At 39.4% G+C, this 27,809-nt stretch overlaps 1 protein-coding gene across 13 annotated transcripts in view; it reads right to left on the bottom strand.

The window, feature by feature from the left end:
* Inpp4b (inositol polyphosphate-4-phosphatase type II B) overlaps positions 1 to 27,809 on the bottom strand; it is a 757,204-nt gene that overhangs the window by 132,725 nt on the left and 596,670 nt on the right. For all 13 annotated transcript variants that reach the window (XM_075976561.1, XM_075976565.1, XM_075976570.1 and 10 more), the window contains one exon: positions 18,371 to 18,479. In XM_075976561.1, the coding sequence (XP_075832676.1) occupies positions 18,371 to 18,479 (109 nt within the window). The remainder of the gene's footprint in view (positions 1 to 18,370; positions 18,480 to 27,809) is intronic.

Raw genomic sequence — 27,809 nt, 5'->3', positions numbered from 1 at the left:
AAGGCCAGATGCTCCTCCATCTTTCTGCTCATGACTTCTTTCCCTACACATCACTCCTGACACTCCTTATTCTTCCTTCCATCCCTTCGCTGTGATGGCTGCCTCCCCCACCTCTTTGCTTTGCTGACACTTCACTCTGATGTTGCTTGTAGATATCATCCACTTTTCCTTTATTTATTTCTCATTTTGTGCTCGGAAAATTCTTAGAATTCTCCACCTGATTCTAACATATATGTTCCTAAGAAATCATTCTAAATACTTTTTTCTTATGCCTTAGATGCATGGAGCTCAAATGATAGCAACCATAAATGCACTGACAAATAAGAACAGGTCTTCAGTATTTTTTTTAAGGATATAAAATTTCTTTGCAAGGTCGATAGACTTTGCTTCAGGGGGCTCTGCACTGTAATATGTCCTTGGGAGGTTTTGACGCGAGTGAATGACTCTATCATTAGAGATACCCACTGTCCTTGATTTGCCCCTGAGATTCCCTGTAAATGCTGGATGGTGCTTCACAATGAGTCTGGTGAAAACCCCACTTAAGCTACTCTCAATTTCTTAGTATTGTTTTACCAGGCTACTCCTAGTGTGGCCCTCTGTCTAAGATCCTCTACCTCCCTTCCCATTGCCACTGTTCTTCTTGCATTCCCACGGCCCTCTTATCTTTTCCCTCTCAATGACTTCATCTTCTCACCCTGAGACTGTTCAGTCAAGCCTGGGACATAACCCAAGATCCTGCCTCTTGTGGCTCAGTCCTGTCCCCTCTGAAGCTGCTAGTAGCAGTCGTTGATTATTATTATGTTCTCTCTTAGTGATGGGCATCTTGGTAGGGCTGGAAGATTCATCTCCCACAATGAAGGTCAGTATTGCTGTCCAAGATGGCACAGCACAGCATGGAGAAATCACCAGCCAAAGGCTAGTGTTGAGTACACATCTACGGGAGGCCTTCTTCCTGAAACCTCTCATACGTTTAACAGTTGTAGCTTTTAAAGGAGAAGTTATGAATACAATTTAATTATATAGAAAAAGAATGAAGTGTTTTCTAGTGGTCTGAGCTTTAGGATGAATCCAAACACTTGAGTCAACTGTCAATAATATAAAATCAGAAGAAGAAATATTTTATAGAATATAAAAGCAAATTATGGATGATAGAAATTGAAATTGGTTTCATATTATATTTGTATCAAATAAAAATTGATTTAAAGTATATACTTAGATGATACACAGAGCTCAATACAATGAGAGAATGAACACAACACACGCCCTCTTCTGGATGTCATGTATCTTAGTCTCCTACCGCTGGTCCCACTCATCTCTTCATCTTCTGGTGCCAGCAAATCACAGGTCCCAGTCCTTGGAGCTTTAGGAAACCAGTTGACATTCCTGATCATTCACTCTCATGATTTAAATATGTCAGCCATGTGAAGGGGTCCTCAATGCACGTCACTAGTCCTCTCTCCAATTGGAACACATCTTCTTTGGGAAGATCCAACTTAATATGCCCAGAGAAGATCCAAGGCAGCTCCCAATACTCAACAATCAGGGCAGCTGCAAGCCTCTTCACTTTTCTTCCCAACAAGGTCACTAGCTTCTCTTCCTCCCCCACCTTAATCAGAAAAGCTGCTCCTTTCTTTTAAAATAAACTAAGAATCCAGCCACTTGTTTCTATGCTCACTATAAATATCCTGGTGCAAGTGGCTATCATCTCTAACCACACACACACACACACACACACACACACACACACACACACACCACACAAACTCTAGTATTACATTTAGCTATTGGAAAAACAGTGCTTTAAGATATGGATATGTTTAACTTCTATTCAGGGCTTGAAAGTTATAAGAGATAGACAGAGACAGTGGAGGGGAGAGAGGGAAAGAAAGACTTTATTTCAACCCAGGTATATATATATATCTCCCAGGGCTTACCTGTAATATCTGCTCTACCCTCCCCACAACTACTTAACCCATTGCTCAGCCACATTACTATTGTAGGCAATGGAGGTATAGAGCAATCTAAATAAGAAATGAAGACAAGCAAGAAAGAAAGAGAAAAAACACAGGGAGGAATGGCAGAAGTCAGAGGTTTGTTTTTTGAAAGTGTTCTAGAGTAGTAAATCTGTAATAGAGTTAAGACACCAAAGGGAAATTTCAGGAAGATTTTTTACTTACTTCTCCCCAGTTCATACAAGTGTGTGTGTATTTGTATGTGTATTTGTGTGTATGCCTATGTGTCTTGTGTGTCTATGAGTGTGTCTCTGTGTGTCTGTGTGTGTTTGTATGTGTGTCTGTGTGTGTGTATGTGTGTATGTGTCTGTGTCTATATGTCTCTGTGTGTCTTTGTGTGTGTCTGTGTGTGTCTTTTGAATTGATCCAGAAGTATAAACATGCTCTTAGTTCTCACTGGGAAGGAAACCATGTGACTAACCCATAAGATTTTCCTCCTCAGTCACTTAACTCTAGCCTTCTGGCTTCACAGGGCTTCTCAACATGCTTCCTGAAATGGCTGCAGGTGCAATCGCACCTCTCGGCTTCCCCCTTGGCTGCTCTTTATTTCCTGTAGGATGTGGTGCTTAGAGAAAAGAACTAGAAAAAAATAACACTCGCTCTCTTTGTCTCCTGTGGGTTCACTTATGTAATTACATAGTTACAAGATCTGTGCTGAAATTGGTCTGTTTTTCAAGCTAGTCTTTTTGGGGAAAATCAAACACCAAAACCAAAAACCCATACCTTGCAACCATGGAAACTTTTGGCCTAAGTTTGAGTCCACCACTTATTCCCTCTCTGCCGACTGACACCGATGGAGGAGAAGAAACAATAAAACGGTGTCAGCTCCTCTAGCCTTTCCACTGTGGATACGTCTATCACTTCGGTGGCGTCTCTTACTAACTGCTGTAATTTTTTTTTTTTTTTTTTTTTTTTTTTTTTTTTGGTTTTTCGAGATAGGGTTTCTCTGTGGCTTTGGAGCCCGTCCTGGAACCAGCTCTGTAGACCAGGCTGGTCTCGAACTCACAGAGATCCGCCTACCTCTGCCTCCCGAGTGCTGGGATTAAAGGCGTGCGCCACCATCGCCCGGTAATTTTTAAGTTCTTGACTGTGATCTCTTAGTCACGATGGTCTCATTCATATACAAGTAGATGTGATAGGCTATCATTATGATATGCATATTGTATTTTGATAAGTCTCTTCTTTAAAAACAAATGTTCAGGCACACTGTCTCAGTGGGTGGTCCATCTCTTTGTGGTCCTGACTTCCTTGCTCATATTTTCCCTCCTTCTGCTCTTCAACTGGACCTTGGGAACTCAGTCCAGTGCTCCCATGTGGGTCTCTGTCTCTATCTCCATCCATCGCCAGACGAAGGTTCTATGGTGATATTCAAGATAGTCATCAGTCTGACTATGGGACAAGGCCAGTTCAGACACCCTCTCCTCCACTGCTCAGGGTCCTAGCTGGGGATATCCCCATGAACTTTTGGGAACCCTTCTAGAGCCAAGCCTTTTACCAACCCAAAATGGCTCCCTTAATTAAGATATCTCCTTCCCTGCTCCCATATCCTTCCTTCCTCCATCTCAACCATCCCACTGCCCCAAGCTCTCCCCAACACTCCCCTTCTCCCTTCTCTCTCTCCCTCTCCCCTTCTCCCCATCCTTCCCCCACCCCCATGCTCCCAACTTTTGCCTGGTGATCTTATCTGCTTCCAATTTCCAATAGGATCTGTATATGTTTTTCTTTGTGTTCACCTTATTACTTAGCTTCTCTAGGATCGTGAACTTTAGGCTTAATGGAGCTCACCAAATCCAGCTGGACTGGGACTGAATGAGCACTGGATCAAACTGGACTCTCTGAATGTGGCTGACAATTGGGGCAGACTGAGAAGCCAATGATAATGGCACTGGGATTTGTCTCTACTGCATGTACTGGCTTTTTGAGATCCTATTCTACTTGGATGCATACTTTCCTAAGCCTGGATGGATGGAGGGGGGAGGGCCTTGACTTCCCACAGGGCAGGGTACCCTGCCCTCTCTTAGGACTGGAGGGGGATAGGGGGAGTGTGAGTGGGGAAGCCGGAGGGAAGTGGGAGGAGGGGAGGAAGTGGAAATTTTGATTGGTATTATTTATAAAGCAATAAAAAATAATCTGCTGAGGAAAAAAAATATAAAAACACATGTTCTTAGCATCCATTACAGAACTGGTGATTACTATCAGAGATAAGGATACAGGAAAATAGAAAGCACATTCATGAGCCATTTCATTTTTCCATGTTAAATCTAAAGCAAAGAGGAAGTCTAATAAAGCAAATAGTTTATACCATAAGTTTAACTAAAATTCAAATGGCTTTTCCATTGGTAAAATAAGTAATAATTGAACCTGTACTTTACGTGTCTGGTATTACACTAATGTTTTTATGGGCTACATTATTTTATTTCCACAAATCTTTAGGAAGAAATACCATTACATTATGTAAACATGGAGACTGGAGCTGGGAGTGGCTTTGTGTTGGCCACACAAATAGCGGGTGTGGCAGAATATGGATTAAATCTCCAGAATCACACAACCTGAACTCCTAATTATGTTTGTCTATCTCCTGATCTCTGAGTTGAGTCATTTTAGAGTTAAAAGAAATATAAAACTAAAAGTAACACAGGAAAGATGAACAATTTAATAATATCATGGCAGGCACAGACTGCAAAAATTTGAATTACATCCCTTATCTTCTAATTAAGACTGTTCATTAGAGAAGGTTATGATTCTAGTTTATAAGAGGATTAGTCTAAAGAAAGAATGTGGGAATTATCCGACGCTAAATTATAATCAACAAACATTTCATGACTGCTACTTGGGCAATGAATTGAGAAAAGCAAATGGTCAGATCTAGCAGCAGGACTCACTGAATGTTATACCATGACTGGCCACTTGGGATTTAAGAAGAAGAAAACTCTTTTCAGGGTGAGGTGGGAGGTGTCTTTTTCTAGAAAAATTTCTAAAGCTGAACTCTCAATTCTGAGTGTCCACTAATACCCTGAGGGTGCCCATGGTGACACGGCTTGCTCACTAAGTATTCCACTTTGGTCCTGATGTTCACATCACACTACACAGATTTTCCCACCTACGGAGCCCACAGTCAGTGGTATTTCCATTTTTCGAGGTTTTATGCTTGCTGGAAGTCGAGTTTGCAGAAGGTTTTCACATACATGCACACACACACACACGGATACACATACACACATGCACGCATGAGTACACAAAATCAATTTGCAGCTAGTGAAACGAGCACCAGCTATTTTAAAGGAAAAAGGTTTCTGCTGCAATCAGCGAGCTTGCTAGCCTTTCCACTGTAGTCACTAGTGGGTACAGATTTGTGTCCTATGAAATGTTTTATGTACTTATGTATTCATAATTCCATGCTTTCTTCCTTGCTATATCTGGATTCTCACCCCACATCTTAACAAGCACACAGAACCCAGACAAATTCCCACTTCTCCCTTGACACCATTAAAATGCTCCTCTTTCTTTTCACCTGTGCTGATCTCACAATTAAAGCCATCTTTGTGTTCTGGAAGCTTATGACAAGAGTATGATACTAGAATTTTTCAGGAAAAGTCACATTTAATAGATTTTTATACAATAATAAGTCATCTCAGTTTAGGTAAGCCTATTTTCCCCATGACATAAATTTCATGCATACCTTTTAAAGTTAGGTATTTCATTACTATCTTAAAAAATGAAATTGTCTAAATTGTCTCTAGAAAATTAAATACATTTTTTGGGGGGTTTCCAAGATAGGATTTCTTTGCGTAGCTTTGGAGCCTGTCCTGGAACTAGCTCTTGTAGACCAGGCTGGCCTTGAACTCACAGACAGCTGCCTGCCTCTGCCTCCCGGCCACCATTAAATACATTTTTATGTGTGTATGTGAAAGCCTGATTGTCATATGTTCATCATGCATGTGTCTGGTGCCCATGGAAGTCAGAAAAGGAATTTGCACCACCTGGAACTGGAGTTACAGGTGGTTGTGAGCTACCCCATGTGGTTCTGGCAACCAAACATGTCTTCTCTGTAAGAGTATCAGAAGTTCTTCAGCCCCTCCCTAGATAATTTTGTTTAATCTGGAAAATACTGTTTTAGACATGGTAAATTATTTTCTTCTGCTGCCTTTGAAATGATGATGGCCAAGTGTAGAGATTACTGAATAGTTAAATATCTGGAAATCTCTGTGGCTTTCATTCAGCTTTCATGCGTACATATGTACATACAAACATATTAAAAGCTAGGATCTTTGCAATTTTTATGTTAAACTTTTATGTTAAATTAAGACATTGAGTTATAAAATAAAACTACTGTATAACCATTTAAATTGTCTTTCTGAGTAAACTGTGGCTTGTTTACTTAATAAGCCAGTTCTCAAAAATGTAAGAATTTTATTTATGATTTCCAGCAGTTCAGCTGCAGCGACAAGGTGGTGTAAATCAGGAGGAATCAGCCATATATCTACATTGCAAATGAGGCCCGAGGATGAATGGTGTTTTGAAAACTCACAATTCAAAGTCTTCATGTTCTGTTATTTTTACACAGTGCTATTTTGACAAATTTAGTATCAAAACTTCAAGAGCTATTTACATATTGTCGTTTACAAATGTATAAGTCTTTTATTTCAGCAATTTCATGTCTTAAAACTTTGAACTGTCATGTGGTACTGCCTAACAGAACACACTTGGTCTCCCAAGCACGGTAGGTAAGCTCATTTCCAGCTTACAAATGTCGAACGGAAACAAGCACCGGGGTGATATTAACTGTCAGCCGTTACGTTGGCTAGCTTTCACAAACACTTTCACCCCTCTTCTTTCAGGATACATAAATGTTTATTCCCTTCGTAGAGAGACGGGTGTGACCGCGCTTTTACAACGCACGCCACGCGGCTGCTGTCTAGGCCTGCAAGACATGGTCTGCAAGTGCGTAAGACGCTTCCTACAAGTGCGTGTTTCTGGTCCTGATTTCACCAAATGTCCTCATCACTGTTACTTCTTCGTCCAGAAAGAACGACTGGCTTTGTCGGAAATCTTTTTCTTCATCTAGTCCCTCCACCATTATCCTTGTTAGTGCACTAAACACCTGTCAAACCCGTTCCTGGGAATTTGGATTACGCCAGATAACATAGTCCGTGCTTTCAGATCCAGCTCTGCCTAGAAGGATGCTTACACTGAAGGCTCAGAGCAGATGTCCTAGCTACAGACTCAGACCAGGCTTCCACTCAGTGCCTGACCTTAAGGGAGGATCAACGGCAGTGAGTGCGGATGCCATTCTGGTTCTCTGTGGAGGGCGCTGTGTGAGAGAGGGCTGAAGTAGGAGAGAGGAAGCTGAAAAGAAGGCACAAAAAAGTTATACACGAGAGAGAACCTCTATGTTATGGGTCCCGTGTCAAATGTACTCCAGCATACTTGTGTATGAATGCTTGATCCCAACTTGTACGCTTGTTACGGAAAGTTCTAGAAATGTCTGGCAGGGACAGTATGACAAGGCGTGAGGGCATGTGTTTGGTGGGTATACCAGGTCTCCATATGCTCCCTTCAGTCTACTTCCTGAACATCTTAAGGTGAACAGCCTTCTCCTTACCACAGGCTAAGAAGCAAGCGATCCAAATACACGGGCTGAAATCTGTGAACTCATGAGCCACAACAAAATAAGAATAACCTCACATCTTTTTTAAGTTGTTTATATCAGGATTTCTAACTCAGAAAACTGCCTAACACACTCCTCCTTTGAAGTTTTGCTTTCCATGATTTCAACGATCTATGGTCAACTATAGTATAAATGGGAAATTATGGAAATAAATAATTTGTATAATTTTAAAGTTATATTAATTTCTTAGTAGTGAGATGGAATCTTGGACTTTCTTGTTCTGCTTGCCAATGGCCTGTCCCATCCCTCTGTGCAGAAAATCTCCAACTCAGTCTCAATCCCTCAATAGCTCTCCTGGACATCAGCTCCACTGTCAGGATTCCTTAGAGCCTGTGATCAAGCCAACTTCATTGTATTGAATAACAATCTCAATAATCAGGAATGGTGCTACTGGTTATCTTACTACAATATATTATTAGAGTTCTATTTTATTAGTAGTCATTATTAATCTTCTTCTATTCCATGGATATAAGTTCAGCTTTATCACAGGTGTATGCGTACGAATGAAGAAGTAACATAAAATGGTCTGGATCTATCTGAGCTTTAAGGTATTCTCCATGGGTTTGGGGATGCAGTCCTTGAGGACAAGGATACACTAATGTATAATGTGCACCCCAGGTTTTAATCTTTAGGAAAGAAGTGACTGAATTGTTTAAAATTATTAAATCACAAAATTATATTTGCCTTATAGAAATGTCATCCCAGACAAAATGAACCAAATGGTTGGATCAGTGCCAGCCGAGAAGCGAGGAGAGTGATTGATTAATCTCTGCCAGTGGAGCACCTGGAAGACAGAGCACTGTGGGTCAGGATTATCTTCACCCATAATTCATTAGTGAAATGGAAGACTTGCACAGAAGTTAGGAAGCAGAACTGACGTGCAGCCTTCTTTTATTAAAATGAAGCAAAAGGAAAAAGGTTGCCAAGGATTTGCTGACCCTAAGGGGAACATCTGAGTGGATGTTGGTGCTGTGTTGGGGTGTTTTGGTTGGTTGGTTGGTTGGTTGTGCTTGCTGTAAGACAAGGAACCCTCAGGAGATGCAAATGTGAGAGTCAGCGGAGAGGGGAGTGATTTGATAGGGACACCAGGAGGGCACAAGTGAAGGGGAGCTAACTATGGGTGGCTTCACACACATGCATGCACTCAAAGACACACATGCATGCACACACAGACACATGCATGCACACACAGACACACATGCATGCACACACAGACACATGCATGCACACACAGAGAGACACACGTGCACGCATGCACGCGCGCGCGCACGCACACACACACACACACACACACACACACACACGTCTTACAAATCAATCCTTCCTTCCAAATCTGGATGTAACATGAAGAGAGTGTCTGAAGTCCATTGTTGAGATTTAGCTGTAAACTGGGTATTTGTATAAATTAATGCTTTTTTGAAAGGCAATATAATAGTATCTCTTAAATTTGTGCGTCTTTTATATAAGAATTTTTAAATAAGAACATAAATTGCCAGAGATATAGGGATAAGGATATATTTTAGAGTGTAAGTGATTATAAAAACAATTAGATGCAATTTAAGTCTGTGGTATATTTATTAATCACCCTAAGTCCAATCAATAAAATCCAAATTGTAGAGCGTATAAAATGTGGATGTGGAGAGACAGCTCAATTGGTGGAGTGCTTGCTGTATTCAAATTCTCAACACCTGTGTAAGAATTGTGTGTGTGAGAGAGTGTGTGTGTGTGCCTGTAACCTCAATGCAGACACCAGCAGCTTTATTGCATAGACAGTCCAGGCAAATTAGTGAGCTCCAGCTTCAGTGAGATATTTTGTCTGATAAAATGATGTTAAAAACGGCCGCCGATTACCGTCCAGCCATGGCCAAGTCCAAGAACCACACCACACACAACCAGTCCCGGAAATGGCACAGAAACGGCATCAAGAAACCCCGGTCACAAAGATACGAATCTCTCAAGGGGGTTGACCCCAAGTTCCTGAGGAACATGCGCTTTGCCAAGAAGCACAACAAGAAAGGCCTGAAGAAGATGCAGGCAAATAATGCAAATGCCATGAGCGCACGTGCGGAGGCCATCAAGGCCCTGGTGAAGCCCCAGGTGGTGAAGCCCAAGGTGCCAAAGGGCCCCACCCGCAAACTCACCCGTCTGGCTTTAATTGCTCACCCCAAGCTTGGGAAGCGGATTAGAAGCTACATGGCCAGTGGCCGTAGGCTCCAAAAAACAAAGCCCAAGGTTCAAGCCAAGGCAGAGGCCTCAGCTGCAGCTCAGGCTCCCAAAGGTGCCCAGGCCCCTGTGAAGGCCCCATAAAAAAGGTCGCAGTCTGCCAGTGTGAAGACAGATGGACTGGTGTGAACACCTACACAGTATTTGCAGATGTTCAGGACCTTATGCTGTTTTTACAAATAAACTTGAGGCAAGTTCTGTTAAAAAAAAAAAAATGATGTTAAAAACAATTGAGGAAAACACATAGTGTCCATTCCCAGTCTCTATAGCTATGTGACGAACACACAAAATACATACATACATGGCACATGCACGAAAGAGTGAAATTTAAACATGAATTGAGGAATTGCTAAAATATTTTTACGAATATAAAATATTTATGTTTTATATAACAATAGCTAACATTGATAAGATTTTACTATATACAAGGGAGTTATAATTTAAACTTAAGCAGGGATTAGTGCCTAGGAACTATCTACAGATTGAAATTTTCTGCTTGCCCAAAAATAAAGAACAGAAAAGTTAAATAGAATTACGTAAAAAAGTCAATCACATTGCATCTGATGATTTGAATCTGTAAAGATATTGACTAATATATTGACATGGTTTTAACACATCTAAAATTATTTAGTGGCATATACTTAGCTGGTTTGTGCTAGGAAAGAAGTCAAGTCATTTAGGACCTCAACTATATGTTCCTTTAGTTTTGGAATGTACATCCTACCAGCAAATGCAATAGACAGATAAAACAGAAATTTTATGAAGAAGAAAAATAACATTTAAAATTCATTTAGGGCCACATACAAATTAGTGAAAACACTTCTGATCCCACGTGCCACCTTCCGCCTGTGCTGGGCGAGTCCTGTCCTTCTGTCTGCATATATTCCCAGGCCTTGACAAGACTACTAGACTAAAAGCATCTGCCTATCCAGAGCTGCAGACACAAGATAAAGTCCCTCCCTTCAGAAACGCCTGGTATCGTGTCTAAGGCTGTGTACAGGGGAGCACCCTTCGGGCAGAAAAGCCACACGTGCAGGTGTGGCAGGAAGAGTTTTGCTTTTGCTAAAAGAGAAATTGAACTTGAAGCTAAAAGTAGCCAATGAGAACCAACTCACAAGAAGAAAATAGACCTTTAAGGAGTCAAATTCTAATCAGCACAGAAATTAATTCACTGTCTCCTTCAGAATGACATCTTTTCAGCAGCTGGATTCCGTTCAAAAGGAAAAGAAGAGGAACTGTCAAAGGCTTTTCACTTGGCCCTACATTCACGGCCCCTATTTGATTTCATTAAAACACTTATGAGAAAGTTCTTAATGGAATATGTTCTTTTTGAAAGCAGAAACAAAAGCTGCACTTGAAAATAAATGATATGAATTTGAGCTATTGGTCCAGAGACTGAACTTTTAAAACAAATTAGTGAGGGTATATTGGACACATCTCCCAAGGAAACAAAAAGATGTATGTGCCTTTTCTTTAAGGGGAGCATTCACACATCAACAACTCAAGTATTGCACACACCCGCCTAACAAGACTCAGGGCACATTCTGGAAGGTGGATAAAAGATGGTAAGAGCCAGAGGTTGGGGAGGACCTGAGCCACAACATCTTCTGGAGAGAACGGAACTGATGCTGAACTTGGGTATGCAGTGATGTCGCACAAGCACCCGCCCTTACCTGAGCAACTACTGATGGCTAAGAGAGGAAGGAAATTCTACTATCAGATAACTCTAGACTGTATCAAGTTGATGTCTAATAGGATGTCCAGGAAGATAAATAAAGATAAAATAATCCAACGGCAGTGATAGTTTCTCTAACCATGGCTGAAAATGCCCATCTTTACCCGTGTATCAAAGTAAGGAAGACCTAGAAGAGGTCCATCACTTAAGTTGATTCTCTGCCTTACAAATTTCAACCTAAACTTCTAGTTATTCGCTTTACATAGTGAGATATACTTCCTTGCATTTTCTTTCACTGAAAACACAGTATCTGTTGACAAAAAGGCCTCAGGAAAATTTTGGGATGGTGTGACAGTTCTTTTGATGTTATGTTTGCTCAGGCTGGCTCTCAAAGAGTAGCCCTAAAGCATTTTCTGTTATGCATTGCCTCAGCAAGCCGCATTTGATCCATAGTTTCCCCTGGAGCATAGTACTTTTTGACTGACTTATATTTTTTGATTTAAGTTCATTGATAATCATTTTGCTGCATTTTATAAATAAAACAGCAGCAATGGGATATTTAACACATGAATATTCCAAGAAAATCATTGTTAGAAAGCACTGGACATATCTTTTCATTAAATTTTATCTTAACTTTAATCCTTCAGTTATTCCCTTATGTGCAATATCCCAGTGAGAAGTGATTAGTGAAGACTTCATACATAAATATGTCTTCAAACATAAATATGTCTCAGGGTTCAATGATGAGCTCAACATTTGTCCTTGCCAATTCCATACCATAGTTAGTTATGAAATTGCAGAGTTAGGTCTAACATCTCATATACTGAGAATTTGCATTCAACTAGATTCTGGATACCCTGTATCCAGAAGTTTTGAATCTTGTAATTATATCATTATTATCTTTAAAACATAGTTGGTTAAAAATAAACAAAACAAAATTAATAAGCCAATAAGAAATTTCCAGTTCCAGGCAGGACAGTGGAAATAGCAACTATTTAGCTTCTGCATATCACAATAAACCACGCCACACAAAATGTGATAGCTCTACTAACTCTAAGGGGCAGAAGAGGAAAGGCAGAGTGGCTTGGGGGTTAGGATACAGAAGATGAAATGACAATGAATGTCCTGTGTTAGTCTCTTCAACTTCTAGATACTGTTTTCTGAGTGTCAGAGAAAGCATCTGAGCAGAAAAAAGCTGACGCCAACAACAACAAAAAAAACAAACTGACATTAAAAGAAAGTGAAGAACTGGTGAAATTGGTAGTCCAGGGAGTCTTGTATTTTTGAGTCACATCCATCCATTTTGGAGATGAATGCACAAGCCAGTACCTTCTACCAGAGGCAGGCACAGAAGGAGCTCAGTGAGGAACAGCTCTCCTCAGTAGGACTGGGCAGGAAACTACCTGCCACTCACACTTCAGTAAACACAGAGCATCCCTTCTTCATAGGACTTTGTGGTTTAAACTGACTTCCAACTCTCTGCAGGAGATAAATTCCTTCCCTGCAGAGCCTACTGCTAGAACTCTGACTGTTACTTCCAAAATTCCAAGGAAATGGAGGCACTTTCTAAAACAGAAAGGTCTGAAAGCATGGCTTAGATACCAAGGAGAAACCTGGGGACAGGAGGAGAAACCTGGGGACATGGAGAGAAGCCTGGGGACAGTGGGAGAAGCCTGGGGTTGGGAGGATAAGCCTTGAGACAGGGGGATAAGCCTGGGGACAGGGGGAAAAGCCTGAGGACAGGAGGAGAATCCTGGGGATGGGGGAGAAGCCTGGGGACAGGGGGAAAAGCTTAGGTACAGGAGGAGAATCCGGGGCACAAGACAGTACTTGGTTGTGATTCCAGTGGTGGGAACACTATGCTCCCCGTGTGATAATTACAGACACACAAGTCCATCCCTAATGAATAGTAAACAAATTTTTTTTTAAAAAAATGTGAACCAAAAATACAACTGAGATCTTAGTATTATGTAAAATTTGGTATTTTTAAGAAAAAAAGGGGGAGGAGGAGAAAGAGGAGGAGGAGGAGGAGGAGGAGGAGGAGGAGAAGGAGGAGGAGGGAGAAGGAAGAAAAATATATTTGTATTGGAAATACCATGATTCAATTCTGGAATACTTTCTTCAAAACACCTGGGTGCTGTGGGACAATGGTCTTGTACCCTGTCATTTGTATTGTTTTAATAAAATGGTGATTGGTCAGTAGCCAGGCAGGAAATATAGTTGGGCCAACCAGGCAGGAAGTAGAAGTGGCGCAAAAAGAACAGGAGAATTCTGGGAAGAGGAAAGACTCAGTCTATAGACATTACTCAGACACAGAGGAAACAAGATAAAGATGCTTCACTGATAAAAGGTACCAAGCCACATGGCTAACACAGACAAGAATTATGGGTTAATGTAAGATGTAAGAGTTGGTTCATAAGAAAGGCTGAGCTAATAGGCCAACAAGTTTATAATTAATATAAGCTTCTGTGTGTTTTGTTGGGACTGAACATCTACAGGACCAGGTGAGACAGAAACCTCTGCCAACAAATGGCACCAACAGGGACAACCACATCCACATAAAACCTGAGAGAGCTTGGAAAGTAATTCTAGACAAAAAAGAACAGAGTTAAGCATGGATTCTTGGTAGCAGCATTTTCTCCGGTGGGCTCTGTTTGCTAGAGAAAAGCATGTCTCATTTAAGAGAGGCTTCCTGACTCGGCTTTAGCTGCAAAAGCCTTGTGGCTCTTTTTAAGAGGTCCCACAAGCAAACACATAAATGGTGTTTATGAATGGCCGAGAGCATGCTTCTTGGTGGTGGCAGGGACCTTGAAACTCCATAGACTTGTGGCAATAAACATGGCTCCCATCAGTACCTCTGGCATGAAGCTAGACTCTCAAAAACTAAAAGATTGGGTGTATTCAGCCATCAAAGCCACGGCTTTAATTCTAGCTATATCACTTAGCAAATTAAAGACTCATGTGATCAGAAAAACAGAGATTTGCAGTAAAGATAGATTCAAACAAACAAAAATTAATACCAAAACATTTAAATAGTTTACAGTATGTTTAAAAATATATGTAGGCTTGGAAGAGAAGTCCATTTAAAAAAAAGAAAGAAAGAAAGAAAAGAAAGAGAGAAGGTGGGCGTGCAGAGACAAGCAGGTCTCTGTAAGTTCAGGGACAGCCCGGTCTACAGAGTGAGTTCCAGGAAGCCAAAGATATACAAAAATCCTGTCTCAAAAACCCAAAAACTAAAAAGAAAAGGAAAAAAATAGAGTTCAAAATAAAGTCACATAAAGATGGAAAATACACAGAGTCTGGATACTGTGCGTTATTGTGTTGTCTTTGAATTGTTTGAATGTTGAGGATATAGCAACAGCTGCTAAAAGACATTTGATTATAAATGCTGCTGGATTAATCCAACATATATATTTGAAATGCCTTAACTTCTAAATTTAAGTCAATGGATATGTTATTTTAGAGAAGAGGTTTTGATTTTATTTCTACAGAAAATGAGAGGCTGTGGATTCATTCTGTGTTAAGAAAAATCAAGTATGATCAAGGAAGACCCCCTAAAAGTCTCCAATAGAAAGGATGGCCCAGATGATCCAACAATTTAGAAGACCTCTTTTGGAGTTTTATCTGAGTTCTACATCCAGAACAGCCTCAAAACTGCTGGCTGTGATGATCAAGCCTCACAGAATATTCTAGTCAGGACTTTAGAATAATTCTAAATTTTCCTTAGGTCCCCATAAGATTATCAGTGCTGCCAATCAGCAAGAAGTAGACTGGAAAACCATGCCCACATTCCCAAAAAGTGGATTATGGATATTAATCTTTGTTTTAGAGTATTGGCTACAAGTTGTTATGGATAACGGTCTGGAAAAAAAAGCTAAACAAAGATTAGATTCAGAGTTCTTGTTTTGGAAAAAGAAAAGGGGGGAATTGCTGTGGGACAATGAACTTGTATTATTTTAATAAAATGTTGATTCACCAGTACCCAGGTGAAGGGCAACCAGGCAGGAAGTAGAGGTGGGGCAACTAGAACAGGAGGAATCTGGGAAGAAGAAAGACTCAGTCTGTATTCATCACGCAGACACAGAGGAAGCAAGATGAGAATGTATCACTAATAAAATGTACAAAGCCATGTGGCTAAACAGACAAGAATTATGGACTAATTTAAGTTTTAAGAGTTAATAAGAAGCCTGAGCTACTAGGCCAAACAGTTTATAATTAATGTAGACTTCTGTGTGTTTCTTTGGGACTGAACGGTTGTGGGACTGGTTGTGACAGAAACCTCTCTCAACAACAACAAAAAAATAGGGGGGGGGGTGCTGTGTGACAATGGTCTTGTACCCTGTCACTTGTATTGCTTTAATAACACTCTGATTGGCCAGTAACCAAGCAGGAAGTATAGGCAGATCAATGAGAACAGGAGGATTCTGGGAAGAGGAAAGTCTCAGTCTGTAATTATCACCCAGAGACAGAGGAAGCAAGATGAGAATACCTCACTGATAAAAAGTACCAAATCATGTGGCTAACACAGACAAGAATTATGGGTTAATGCAAAATGTACAAATTAGTCAGTAAGAAAGCCTGAGCTAGTTTATAACTAATGCAAGCCTCTGTGTGCTTTGTTGGGACTGAATGGCTGCAGGACCAGGCATGGCAGAAGCCTCTGCCAGCATCTGGGTAGTATGGAAAAGGATGGTTTTGTGATGAATGTGCTCAAATGTTTAAAGGTCCTTGGTTTGTCACTTGCATGAAGTGTCTAACACAGTTATCAAACTAGGTGTGACTGACACTGCTTCCCGCAGTTTTCAATTTGGGGTTTCTAATCAAAGAAAACCACTATTTGTGAACGACAAAAACCTGTTCTCTTACCAGTATCCTTTTTTATGGCTTGTGTGAACGTAGTCATAGCTAGAGAAAATTACAAGGTAAATTCTCCTGAATGTGGGATGACAGTGGGCATGTGATACTGAGGCAGACGCTTGATTAAGCAGCATTTAAAAGTAGTTAATAGACAAAAGTGTAGAAATAGTAATATAAAGTTGTAAAAAGAGATAATATTTTAGTTTCATACTATTTTTCCTAAGTAAATAAGTTTCATGTGTTAGTTTAACCATCTAATTGACAGTTCTCTTTTCCAAATAACACAGTTAAAGGTTAGGGCAGTTTTACATTGTGCCTCAGTTCAAGCAGCAATCACCGATAGAGTCATCATCAAAAAATTAAAAAGTGAAAAATGCAATTAATGTTCATCATTAGGCATCTTAATTGCAGGAGATGGCAAGGCATAGCCCCCCTCCACAAGCAGTTCCTGAGATGCAGGAAGCAAGTCCCTTAAGGCAACCCAATGACAGCTAGTAGAGCATATACTTTTGTTGTATGATAAGGCCTCTCAGGTATATTCCCAAGAGTGGTATTGCTGGGTCCAGGGGTAGGTTGATCCCGAATTTCCTGAGAAACCGCCACACTGCTTTCCAAAGTGGTTGTACAAGTTTGCATTCCCACCAGCAATGGATGAGTGTACCCCTTTCTCCACAACCTCTCCAGCAAAGGCTATCATTGTTACTTGAGGGCCAAGGAGAAAACACATATGTGCCCCAAGTACCATTTCTATGGCATTTGCATGCGCATTTGGCAATGTTACAGTTGACTCTGGTTATAGCAATTCTACTAGTGCACTTGTTCTTCATGTTCTTTTTCTCCTTCCACACCAGGTGCATCTAAAAATATGGATGTGTTGTATGATAATATGAATCTTTCTGATCTGATAGAGCGGGCAGACATTAAAGCTGTAAAGCAGGTTATGGGTGGGGGCTGATGAAAGAATTGGGGAAATTTGGGGAAAATGCAAAAATTGTTCTTTGTCTGATTAGAAAACTTGGCAAAAAGAATTATATTGAAACAGAAAGGAACATGGCTGTGATGAATAAAGTTTCTGAGAAACCCAGGGCTTTAGTGCTAATCACCTATGGCCTTATAAATCAAAATTAGAATTTTGAGGAACAACAATGGGAAAGGTAAGACAATGGAGTAAAACTCACTGAACTATGTTTCTGTAAACTGCAAGTAGTTTGCCTCTGAGGTAAAACCATCAGGAGGTTTTTTTTTTTTATGATTATCTCAGCTAAGTATTAAGAATGTAGTGGCTGGCATGGGGCTTGGGAATTGGGGAAATGTCATGATAAATGATGTTGTTCTGATTTCAAGAATCTTTATATGTCTTGTGAACTGCTTTGTTTAGGAAATGTGGCAAGGAAAAAGAATCATTTTCCTTGTGTAAAATACACAATGAAAGACTAAGGTCTGAATCTCAGGGTAGAAGAAGAGGCTGCCCTGCAGCTGACAGCCTGTCAGCTTGCATCAGAATCCCGTGTTCCTGGACTCACTTCGTCTTCCAGATATCCCAGATTCGAGACCCACTTCTCTGTCGAGGCTGGTCCCTAGCACTTTATCTCTATGGTTGCTCCAGGTCTTAGGTCTGGATAAATCCCTCCTCACTGTTGTTCCAGTGAGCAAGAGTGATACCAGAGCATCCCACTGAGCAGCATGGCTTTCAGGACAATGGCGTGCCAGCAGAGCTCCCAGGAATCCCATTCCTGCAGTTTAATGGCTCTAGTCTATTCTCCAGTGATGTAGAGCAATTCAGCAAGGTTCATTTACTTGCAGGGTTGACATGTTAAGAACTATTCATTAGGATGGATTGATGTTCAGTGTACTAACCTTGTCTGCAGACTTATTCAAAGGAAAGAGAAGAGATAGCATCAATGAAATAATTGTTTTCTTTATTTCTTTACTTACTTCCTTCTCTCTGTCTCAAATCTATGGAGTAATTTCCGAAGGCCACCATTCTTGAATCCCTGAAAATGGGCAGCTGGGGCTCCCACAGTGATGACATCATAGAGAGCATCTGGAACGGAAACAGGCAAGGAGATGAACACTCTACAAACATTTGTCTCCTGCATACACTGTGCAGTAAACTATCCACTCTCAGGAAGTTTGAGAAATTTTTCTGCTTTATTTTCTAGGAATAACTATGGACTCTCAAGGGGGCAAAAAGAAAGAATCAATTTTTCTGAAAGCTACCTGTGCACCTCAACAAGTTATAATATTTCCAAGATTTATGACTGAATCTTAATTATATGCTATAGTTCAGAACAACATGTTCTCCATCCCTGTATACACTTACTAAGATAACATGTTGATTGGTCTTTTGTGTGTTTTACTTTATTGAATTTTGCATCATTTAATTTGCAATCATATTGAAATTCAATAATAATGAACAATTTCTCAACCAAAGTTTTCAAAAAGACAAACAAAAATATTAATTTATTCTGGCTCAAGGGCAAAAGAGTACAACCACATTAAAAACAAAAATCTATCTGCCATTTCCTGCTTATCTATTCTAAAATTTACATATTGTTGAATACATACTTTTGCAACTTCTTACATACAATAGAGAAAATGCAAAATGTCTCAATTTATTTTCCAGACAGATACTTTGCTTTTCATAAAAACAAATCCATACATTTAAATTGAAATTCAATCTTTTGATCCTGAACTTTATGGCTTCAAAACATGCCATCATTTTATATTCAAATAAAAGATATTCTAAGGAAAGCAGAGGATATGTTTTCTGGTTAAACTACATTTTTGTTGAGAAATCTAATTTCATAGGAGATCTTTCTCAAATTGATTTTGATATTGACAAATTGGTTGTTTCTAAGATATGATTCACTGAGAAAAACAAATCGTTTTGTTAGTCTCGGGTGAACACCATAGCTTCTTCAAAATTATTCAATCTAGATCCATGTGAATTGTTACTTTTTAAAAATAGAATGTCACCACTCTAAAAATACAGATCAGGAGAAATAAAATGCAATGTTCCATGTGACCCAATACTTCATACAGCATAGATTTAACAACCAATTAATGGACTGTAATAACAATTACATGATAATAACTTCTTAACTTTTGATAAGTCACTAATGAATTATAATATTTCGTAGGATAGAAGAATAATTGTTTTATGAGAAATTTAATTATTTCCTACCCCAAGATTTTACCTTATGGTTAAGACAAGGAATCTCATCCTAAGGATTAGTTTGCAGAGTATGAGAAGTACCATGGAGAAAGGCAACAAATGGTTGGACTCAGCTGTGAACCACAATGACCAGCATGGCAAGAGATTACCAAAGATGGAACAGGGGCAATTACATATGGGCTGTAACCAGCAGCTGTCTAATTTGACTTTAGACTTGCTCAATATAGGTAATTCATGCCTCACGTTGAAAACATAGCCAACTACTTGTAATAGGGACCATAGATGAGAACCTAGTACTGCCACGTTCCCAAACCAGATAAGAGAAGCTCTTACCCCTCTCTTTTCCTTAGATGGGGACCATTATAGAAAGTCACAACTGGCCAAAATACAAATAGCCATTGTGTTTTGATTAGAAAATAAATCTTAAGTATCAAGTCCTGTGAGTTAGGTATGCTGTGTTCTACTGGAATGTCACCATCCCTGTCAGTTGACAGAACTAGAGAACTCCTACACTTATGAACTGCTCCACACCAACATCTGTGTTCCTTACTCACCTGTTTTTCTACACTAGACACACAACAGAAATGTGAGTCATGCTGATATCTTTCACTTCAACTCAGAACTATAAAACTTTCCTTTCTTCTACATTTTATAATCTCTTTCCCTGCCATTAAGAATCTTGATTCCAGCCGGGTGGTGGTGGCGCACGCCTTTAATCCCAGCACTCGGGAGGCAGAGGCAGGCGGATCGCTGTGAGTTCGAGGCCAGCCTGGTCTACAAGAGCTAGTGCCAGGACAGGCTCCAAAGCTACAGAGAAACCCTGTCTCGAAAAACTAAAAAAAAAAAAAAAAAAAAGAATCTTGATTCCAATTATAAACATATAGACATATGTGATCAACACTCCTATGCACATGAATTAGCTTTGTTGATGGCACACACCTTTGTAAGAAACAAATTTATCTAAAAAGTTGCAGCATGTGCATTTTTAAAAAAGTGTCTTGTAAAGTTTACTAAGAACAGTCCTCTTTGTGCCATTCACTCAATGAAATTACCAGCTTGAGTATTTTATGTATCATTTATTAACACATTTACAAGAAAATAAAAATAAATTAAAAACAAAAGGTAGAGTGTATGAAATTCTAGGGAAGATTTACATTTTGATAAAAAGCAAGTTATGTTTTCTTGTGAAGGTGAAATGCCAGGAACTGAAAAAAAAAAAAAAACAAGAGAAAAGAGCACACTAATTGACTATACAATACCAAAAGCTCACCTTGAAAACACACACACACATGTGTGCGTGCATGTGTGTGTATACATATATCATTAACATTATATGGACTAAGAAGACTGTATTTATTTTATATCTTTAGGAAAAATATACATGTGTGTTTCTGTGTGTATAAAATGTGTGTGTGTGTGCATGTGTGTGTGTAACCACAAATAAAAAGGGTCCTGAATTTGAATAAGAGCAAGGAGCAATACATTGGAGGGGCTGGATATAAACAGAGACTGCTCGTTCATGTCCCATACCTTAATAATCACACAGAAACTATATTAATTAAAAACTGTTTGGAAAATGACTCTAGTGTATTCCTAACTAGCTTATACCTTAAATTAACCCATTTCTATCCATCTTTGTACTGTCATGAGGCTGTGGCCTTCCAGTAAGGTTCCTAAGGTTCCAGAGTGTCCTTCTCCTTAGGCAGGTACATGGAATCTCTTAGGCTCCACCTACTCTCTCTCTCTCATATATATACTCAGATTTCCAGTCTGGCTTTGCTCTACTAAGTCATTGGTCAAAACAGCTTTATTCATCAACCAATAAAAACAACACATATACAAAAGGACCTCACACATCAGTTGGATGCAGGGGAAAAAGAAGAGGGGGAAAATGATGTAAACACACTTCTAAACTTCATACAGAAAAACAAAAAAGCCAGGATAGCTAAAACAATCCTGAACAACAAAAGACCTGCTGGAGGTATCACTATCCCTGGTTTCAAGTTGTACTACAGAGAAATAGTAATAAAAATTAAAAAAAAAATGCATGGTATTGGCATAAAATAGGTGGGTATTGAAACTGAATTGAAATTGTAGACATAAGTACACACATCTAAGGATACCTAATTTTTGATAAAGAAGCCAGAAATACACACTGGAAAAATGAAAATATCTTCAACAAATGATGTTGGTCAAACTAGATGTCTGTGTGTAGAATTAGAATACATCCATACTTATCACCCTGCACAAAACTCAAGTCCATGTGGATCAAAGACCTCAACATAAATTCAAACATACTGAACCTAATAGGAGAGAACGTGGGGAATAGCCTTTAATGCATTGGCACCGGAGGCAGCTTTCTGAACAGAACACCAATAGTGCAGGTACTAAGATCACCAATTAATAAATTGTACCTCATGAAACTGAAAAGCTTCTGTAAGGTAAAGGACATAGCAGCAGCCTATTGAATAGGAAAATTTTACCAACATTGCATCCCATAGAAATTTAATATACAACATAAATAAAGAACTCAGAAAGTATGCATTTAAAATACAAATAATCCAATTTAAAAAATGGGAGTGCAACCTTGTACAGGCAGTATGAAAATCAATTTGGTGGTTCCCCAGAAAGTTGGGAATTGATCTGCATCAAGACCCAGCTATATCCAGTCTTGGGCATATACCCAAGGACATCCTACCACAAGGACACTTGCTCAACTATGTTCGTTGTGACTTTATTCATAATAGTCAGAAACTGGAAATAACCTAGATGTTCCTTAGCTGAAGAATGGATTAAAGAAAAGGTCAAAGCATAAACAATATAACATGATTAAGAAACTCTAAATCATCACTAGATATATTTTAAAGAGAGAAGAGACCCTAAAATACACCCCCATTTGACCTTCATAGAAATAACTTGAGATCATTCCTGTTGCGGAAGCAGTACTTTATACAAATTTTAAAGTGAAGTCTCTTTCATTTTCCTGTGTCTCTATTCATCTGTGATATTTATAGAAATCCTAAAATGGAGTCCCTTTCATTTTCCGTGTCTCTAGTCACCAGTGATATTCCATTAATGCATTCTCTTGTATGGGACACCTAACGTCTGTGTCAGGGTGTGACAGTCCCACTCTGGCAGGCATTCCTGTGTTTATAAGTATATTGGTTCTGACTCTCAGCCACACTCAACTTTTAGAAAGCTTGAAACATTATGAATCTATTCTATGTTCACGAGCTTTGACGGCAAAGCTTTTTTTCCTATTTCACAGTTTTAAAAGGTTCATTTGAATTTTTAAATTTTAGCATTGAGAGCCAAAAAGAAACACAGAAGAAGCCAACTAGAAAATACCTATTGAATCTTCTTCCCCAAATGAATGTGGATTTTAGTATGAGCACACTATTTTGTTTTGCAGCTATAGATATGGACATGTAAACTGTCTCATTATCTGAAATAACAGTGCATTGTTTATAGTATACACTCGATTTCTTAAAAAACAAGTGTTTTCTATGGAATCCACAAAATTATTATTTAACGAAACTTAGTATTTTGCAATACCCATTTGAGAACCAACAATTGTTGATAAATGTTTGAACAGCTAGGTTTCTCTCTCGGGATCCCAGGGCCTTAAATTTCACTCACAATTGCTACAGAATAGCAGATTGATCATTGTAGGTAGTTAATTTCCTGGTCTCAGAATAATGAAGAAAGATGTCCAATTAAAGAGTCACATTTATTCTTAGCCATACTCCTTTAGAACAAGAATTAACGGCAATTGATTGTTTTTCTTTAGGCAAGAGGAGATAGAAGAGTTAGAATAGAATTACTCACATAACAAAATCCAAACTGAAAGGTAGCAATTTCATAACCAGGAAGAGTGCTATTATTTTAAAGTATTCTTATTTTCTCACTCTTTGTGTATTTTCATAATTTGAACAGTTTTTAGTCACATATGACAGAACTCTTCAGATTTTGGTGTCAAAAGACAATCATTAAAAACAGGGTGGAGTGTTTCATAGAAACGTAAAAATAAAGTACTTAAAGTCCCTTTCCTTTGTCTTTCTTTTAAAATGTGCCTTCTTTTATTGACATTATATGCTGTCTGAAAAATACCTTTGGTCTCGTGAAAATCTCAACACGTTCTGTGCCACCGGGAAGCAATGCTTAAGTGGGTGAGCTTCATCAAGCCACAGAGAGCAGATTTATTTGAGAATTCATAATTGAGATGTCTTGTAGCTTTTAAATGGCATTTAATAATAGAAATGAGATGGTTCTGTTTTTACAGGAGGTCTTATTAAAATCTCCTCAACTATAAAAATGTGTTAATAGAAAACTCTATGCATGATGATCTCATATCAAGGAACAATTTAAACATAATCCCTGATTTCAAAAAGGCACACAAATCCATTTGACATCAATCGGTTGGTGAGCTTGTGTTTCTAAATAGCTCAAACAATTTGGGATCATGACTGAGCTAATCTGAGAAAGATTATCCATACTGAGAAGATGCTGCATCTCCACTCTTGAGATAAAGCACTGAGGAAACTCTAATAGGCCCTTTTGCTTGATCCTTCCTCGTGGAACTGACACTCTCAGTTACACTGAAAAATCTAATTGGTGTTGCACCTGATTCTAAGTTCACTCTCATGATATTAATATTCTTGTTTTATTATATTCTTCGATACACATTATTTAAGGTACTTTTAATAGCAACCACTTGAAATAGCTAGCAAGGAAAATCAATGATTGTGCATGTACACACAATAGTATGCTTGCACAGTTTTGATTTTAGTCTGTTCAAACACAAAGCTAGTCCCTTCCCTGTGGACTCAATCAACAACTAAAAGGCTATGACAGACTCCCATTTTGGGGTGGCATATCTTTGATTTTTGTAGGGATAAGTCCCACCCATTCAACACGCCCCCCTAATGGGTGGGACTTATCCCTACAGATTTTCCTTTTCATGATGTGGGTTTAAATGAGAATGCCCCCCATCTGTTCATATATTGGAAGGTTTGATTCCCAGTTGGTGGAATATTTAGGAAAGGTGGGATGGAGCTCTATAACTGGGAGGTGGGCTTTAAGGCTGAAAAGTCCACATCATGCCCAGTCTGGCTTTCTCTCTCTACAGGCTTCCAGCTGCAGCTCCAGCTCCATTCCTTTGCGCCTGCCTCCATGCTTCCTGCAATAATGATCATAGACCAGCCTCCTAAAACTAAGCAAGCCCCCAGTTAAATGCTTCTTTCTATAAGTTGCCTTATTCATCATATTTCATCACAGCAATAGAACAGTAACTAAGACACATTGAATTAAACTCATGGGCAGGGCTGCCTCAGGAAACTCAAAACTGAACCCATGAGATAAATCTCATTGACTCAGTTGGGGCAAGTGTTCACTCTGTGTCTGCCTCTCTGTCTTTCTCTCTCTCCTTTCCTCCCTGTTTCTGTAGCACATACTATGGCTTCATGGCCCTTTAACAAATTCTACCCATTAAAGCACTAGAGTAAAACTGTAAAATTCTGCTCATATATCTAAGATTTATAGAGCTCCAATATCCAAAATTAGTAACACATGAATAATACAGTTACATAAAAGAATTCAATAATATACATTTCAAATAGACCTGCCAAAATGTTGCTGCTCAATTCCAGGATTAAGTACCTAAAACTAACACTAAAGTTTTACTTCTTTAAAGAAAAACAATTGCTTTAATTTGAATTCATTACATTTTATACCGCAAATATAGTACTTTATTATATCTAACATGTAAAAGACTTACAACAGACTATTATAATAGTATAGGAATATGTATTTTACAATGTTTATAGCTGATGGGCTGTGAAAGTAAAATCCACTGAGGTATTCTGGAGTCTGCACTTAGAGCTCTCATTCTGGGGATTTTATTTCTGTTCCTGTTGCTATCTCATCAATGTTCAGCATCTCTGTGTGGATATTTGTACACTTCAGTCATTAATAAAGATGAAACATTAGTAGTCCGAAGGAACCTGCGGTTACCTGCAGGTGACCTCATTTGTCAGTAAGAGACATCACAACGTTAGTGCTGCTCAGTGACCTGTTCTAAGAGTCAGACATTAGCCTTGCATTTGAGGATTCTGCCCGCTGCCAAATCGCTCTTCAAAACAGAGTCTTTGCAACCAACTCATGCTCATGACGAATAACCAGGATGTGCTCTGGCCTCATATGACCAGTGTTCCGACAGAGAAACTGAACAGAAAGCTAGCAAGTGAGAGTGAGGAGAGAGGAAGACACAGAGAATTTTAGAGGAAAAAAAATAAGGCAACATGTAAAGCTGCAAGATTAGCAAGATGTATACACATATCAATTTTTAAAAAGGCAAGATCAGCAACCACCTAATAATGAAGGAAGGCTTCCCCTCAGGCTCAGAGGGTTACATGGCCTGGCTGACATTTGGATTTCTGGTTGTCTACGTACCATTGTTTGTTGGTTTCCATTATGATAGTCATTAATGGCCAATATCCATGCCAAATCAAATTAGATAGACCAGTTTTTGTTTGATTTTCTAAATTCCTGCCTTTTAGTCACCAATTGTTTTCCTTTCTGTTCAGAGAATCAGATGCTAAAAATAGTGTGTTCATCCAATGTAGGAAAACGGGCCAGTCAAAGAAACCCACCCTGGCCCTGAAACCAGAGCCAGTGAAGGAAACACACCGTGGATCAGAAACCCCAGACAATGAAAGAAACACTTTAACCCTGAACCCAGAACCAAAAAAGTGCACCTTGACTCTGAAACCAGAAAAGAAACATTCTTTGGCCCTGGAACCAGACTCCGTGAAAGAAATATGTCTTAGTCTTGAAAATAGAGCCAAAGGTTTAAAAAGGCGAGTGAAGAAAGCCAGTTTGGCCCTGAAACCAGAGTCATCTCTGCCCCTGACCAACTAAACCAACCAATCTCTGAGCAGGAAAACCAACCAATCCCTGAGCAGAAAATCTTCTCCCTGGGAAAACTCCATTCCCTAAGAATCCCTTATAAGCCCCTCTGCCATTTCAGTTGCTGGCTGTCCTTCACCACCCTGGCAGAGGCAGCCACTCTCCTGGACTCCTCCTTCCCATATTAATCTCTTCCTTAAAAGAGTTTTGGGTGAAGATCTTCTTTCACAGGAGCGGAGTAGAAGAAAGAACCTTTGCTGAGATGTTCTTTTAGGGGGTTTGAGCCAAAAAGAAACAGTTAAATTTTTCTGGGAAAATCCCTAAGGAGTAAGTTAGAAAAAGGAACAACCTTTCTCGGAGCTGCAGGAGGTTGCTACATTTCTGCTCCGGCTTCCCCTTTAGCAGAGTGAAGCCGAAAAAGAAACCTGTAACTGCACTATGACGTTCCCTTAGGGGAACAGACTAGACAGGGCTCAGCTGCACTGGCTCTCTCGGAGAGCAGCAGGAGAGCTACATCCTGTGAGGAGACCATCCCCGACCACACCTCAGTTTCAGGTATAGCCTGGCTTCCCATCAAATCGGGATACCATTCCCTCCAGAGCTGTGCTATTGCAGCAACTCCAGATAGAGCCTGACTTCTAGACCAGCCAGGCCACCCTTCCCTCCAGAGCTGAAACACATCCTACTCCACAGCAGTTTATCTTTCAGGTATTTTAGAACATTCCATAGAATACAAAATTTTCAAAAGAGATAAGGAGTTGATAATATAACCTGTTTAATAAAATTGTATATTTAATCATTACAAATATTATAATGGCTTCCTCAATCTGACTCACATCTGTATCCATTTGGCTCCATATGGTATATGTGGGTCAAGACACTGTCATTTTCCCATGGCTAGAGTCAAAATTCCTCTCCTTCCAATCGTATTGTGCCTGTCATTAAGTACTTATACATATAAACAGTTCAAAATGCTTCTCTAGTTCACCTCTTCCCTAATCCTGGCCAGTTCCTACTTCAAGACATATTCCTTTGATGGGAGTCTTAATTTTCTCTAGGTTTTTTTTAAATTAAAAATTTCCATGTCCTCCCATCCTCCCATTTCTCTCCCCCTCCCCGTCCCTCTCCAGTTTTCTAGTTTTTAATGGTTTTGATGACATACATAGATACATTGACTTCATACTATCAAAGGACAACAACATATTAACTGCTATTCCTATACTGCTCCATATGTCTTAGATATCCCATCTCACTCAATCATGTACAGTATTAGGAGCAATGACGACCTAA

This window comes from Microtus pennsylvanicus, chromosome 6, assembly GCF_037038515.1.
Source record: "Microtus pennsylvanicus isolate mMicPen1 chromosome 6, mMicPen1.hap1, whole genome shotgun sequence".
Taxonomy (NCBI): Eukaryota; Metazoa; Chordata; class Mammalia; order Rodentia; family Cricetidae; genus Microtus; species Microtus pennsylvanicus.
Note: the sequence above shows the minus strand (reverse complement) of the source record. Positions and strands in the feature narration are given on the sequence as shown.